Source organism: Cyprinodon variegatus, unplaced genomic scaffold (assembly GCF_000732505.1).
Source record: "Cyprinodon variegatus isolate N-32 unplaced genomic scaffold, C_variegatus-1.0 Scaffold5189, whole genome shotgun sequence".
Taxonomy (NCBI): Eukaryota; Metazoa; Chordata; class Actinopteri; order Cyprinodontiformes; family Cyprinodontidae; genus Cyprinodon; species Cyprinodon variegatus.
In genome coordinates this window covers 1-2054 of record NW_015155642.1, presented here as the reverse complement: position 1 = coordinate 2054, position 2054 = coordinate 1, and the positions used below count along the sequence as shown (strand labels likewise).

Sequence of the window (2054 nt, the reverse complement as noted above, 5' to 3'; positions counted from 1 at the left end):
GAAGTTAATTAAGAGTTATATACATTTATGTCTCACTTTATAATTTAATTTCTACTTACATTTATTTGTTTATTGTATTTTTGTTGGCAATTAATTGTATGCTTATATATTTTTTGAGCATTTATTTATTTCTGTATTTATTTTTAAATATGGCATAGTTGGTCCTCCATACACCTGAAGGATCAACTGCTTTCCTGGAAAATGACCCTCAGCATGTTCCACACATTCCACCTGCATTCTAAGAGCTCACCGGTAGGTGGCGGTGAAGCGCCGCGGTGTTGTTTACCAGGATGGAATCAGAGGGTCGATCTCAGTCACGTGATTTAGTCAACTTCCTGTTTATCGCTTGTTTGTGAAACTCTGTACGCTGGACCGTCCTGCTGAGCTGTCGGTCACATTACTGTACCGTGGTCTGGGTCTGGTCCTGGTTCTGGTTCTGGTTCTGTTGGACCTTCCAGAGGACCGTGGATGACCCGCTGAGCAGCACCGGAGGATCGGCTGGTACTGACGGGTCCAAACCCTCAGATCGGTTCCGGTTGGTTCCGTGGTCTCCTGCTCCGCAGCGGCGGCTCCCTGCTGCTCTCCCCGGGGCACCGGCAGCCCGCGGCCCGCCAGCGGCTGGAGTTCCGGCGGGGAGGAGCTGCTCACCGCTGCCGTGAATCCAGGACGGCCTCCCGGCTCCGGCCCCCTGCAGCGGGCAGTCAGGAAGAAGCTCGCCGGGAAGGGATGGCCTGCTCGGTCTCCCCGCTCCAGAGGACACGGCGCTGCGGTGTTTGAGGGCGGACGGGTGCGGCTGGAAGCTACCGCCGCGGCTCCAGGCGCCATGATGGCCGCCTCCCCCACCGCGGCCGGCGGCTTCCCGTTCCCCGGGCTGTCGGTCAGGAAGGGCGAGCAGATCGCGGAGCTGATCGAGCTGTTCTCCAGGACCCAGTACAGAGCGAAGGAGGTCAGCCCCCGGGTAAGATGGCAGACTTTACCTCAGCACGAGCTTAGAAAGAAATGACCACCATGGAAAGAGTCACTAATTGGTCTGGCTGCAGGAGTCAACAGCCAGACCATTGATCTAAATGAAAGTGGAAAGGAGGAGCTGAGCGTTTGAAGCATGTGCTGTCACTCATATGAACCCGCCCCCTCCTCCTGCAGGTGGAGATGATAGAGAAACGATGTCTGGAGCTTTTTGGAAGAGATTACAAGTACAGCATCATCTCCAACTCCAACGGAGAGGTCTGCGGCCACTACCCCCGGCAGATAGTCTTCCTGGAGTATGAATCCCCGGAGCCGGACAGAGACAGGTAGGTCCCTGCACCCACCGCCATCACCCCTGGATACAAAGTCCCTCTGTCCCTGCACCCCTGGATACAAAGTCCAGGTGGCTCAGCCAGCAGCGGTGTCCTTCAGCAGGCCGCCTGTGATGCAGGGGGCAAAGGTCAGCTCAGGGCTGGAGCTAATAGAGGAGGAAGTGAGATCTCTGTCACATGAGGCGCTGCTGCTGCAGAAACAGGAAACGAAAAGCAACACGTCCCTCTGCTGATTGGTGCAGAGGAATCTCCTGCTGAGTGTCGCTTCAGTGTTTCACAGTCAAATGTTTACATTTAGGAGCTGCACTGAAAAAAACAAAAACTATTTCTGATCCTTAAATGATGGAAAGTCAGAGCGTTACCGGATTTAATGAATTACAGATTTCAAAAGTGAAAACTTAGTAACCTCTGAGGCTCTGGGATGCCTCTGGCATAGATCCAGATCTGGTAGACGACACCCCATAAAAGGTTTCTGTGGGATTTATCGTTAAAACACAAAGAACTAGAAAAATGACAGTAATAGAGCTGCTGAGCTCATGCTACAATCAGCCCGCAGGCAGCAGAAGCTGCTGGTTTCCATGGAAAATCAATGGTTGACCAGCATGAAGGAGCAGCAGGAGAAGCTGCTGAGCTGCAGCTGCTGGTTGCGCCTCATCAACCAATGAGAGAAGCTGATCTGGGAGCTGGCAGGGAGTCAGACGCAGCACTGCTGATGCAGAGCGCTATGATCACTCCTCTGAAACAGTTTATTAACGC

The 2054-nt window shown here is 53.0% G+C and overlaps 1 protein-coding gene across 1 annotated transcript; it reads left to right on the top strand.

Annotated features, from left to right (window-relative positions):
• The first annotated feature begins 204 nt into the window (after nt 1-204).
• Nucleotides 205-1300, top strand: LOC107081458 (myotubularin-related protein 14-like). The gene is made up of 2 exons (XM_015369632.1): nt 205-958; nt 1144-1300. The coding sequence occupies exons 1-2, from the start codon at nt 824-826 to the stop codon at nt 1294-1296; spliced, it is 288 nt and encodes a 95-aa protein (XP_015225118.1). The 5' UTR covers nt 205-823; the 3' UTR covers nt 1297-1300.
• The last annotated feature ends 754 nt before the right edge of the window (nt 1301-2054 follow it).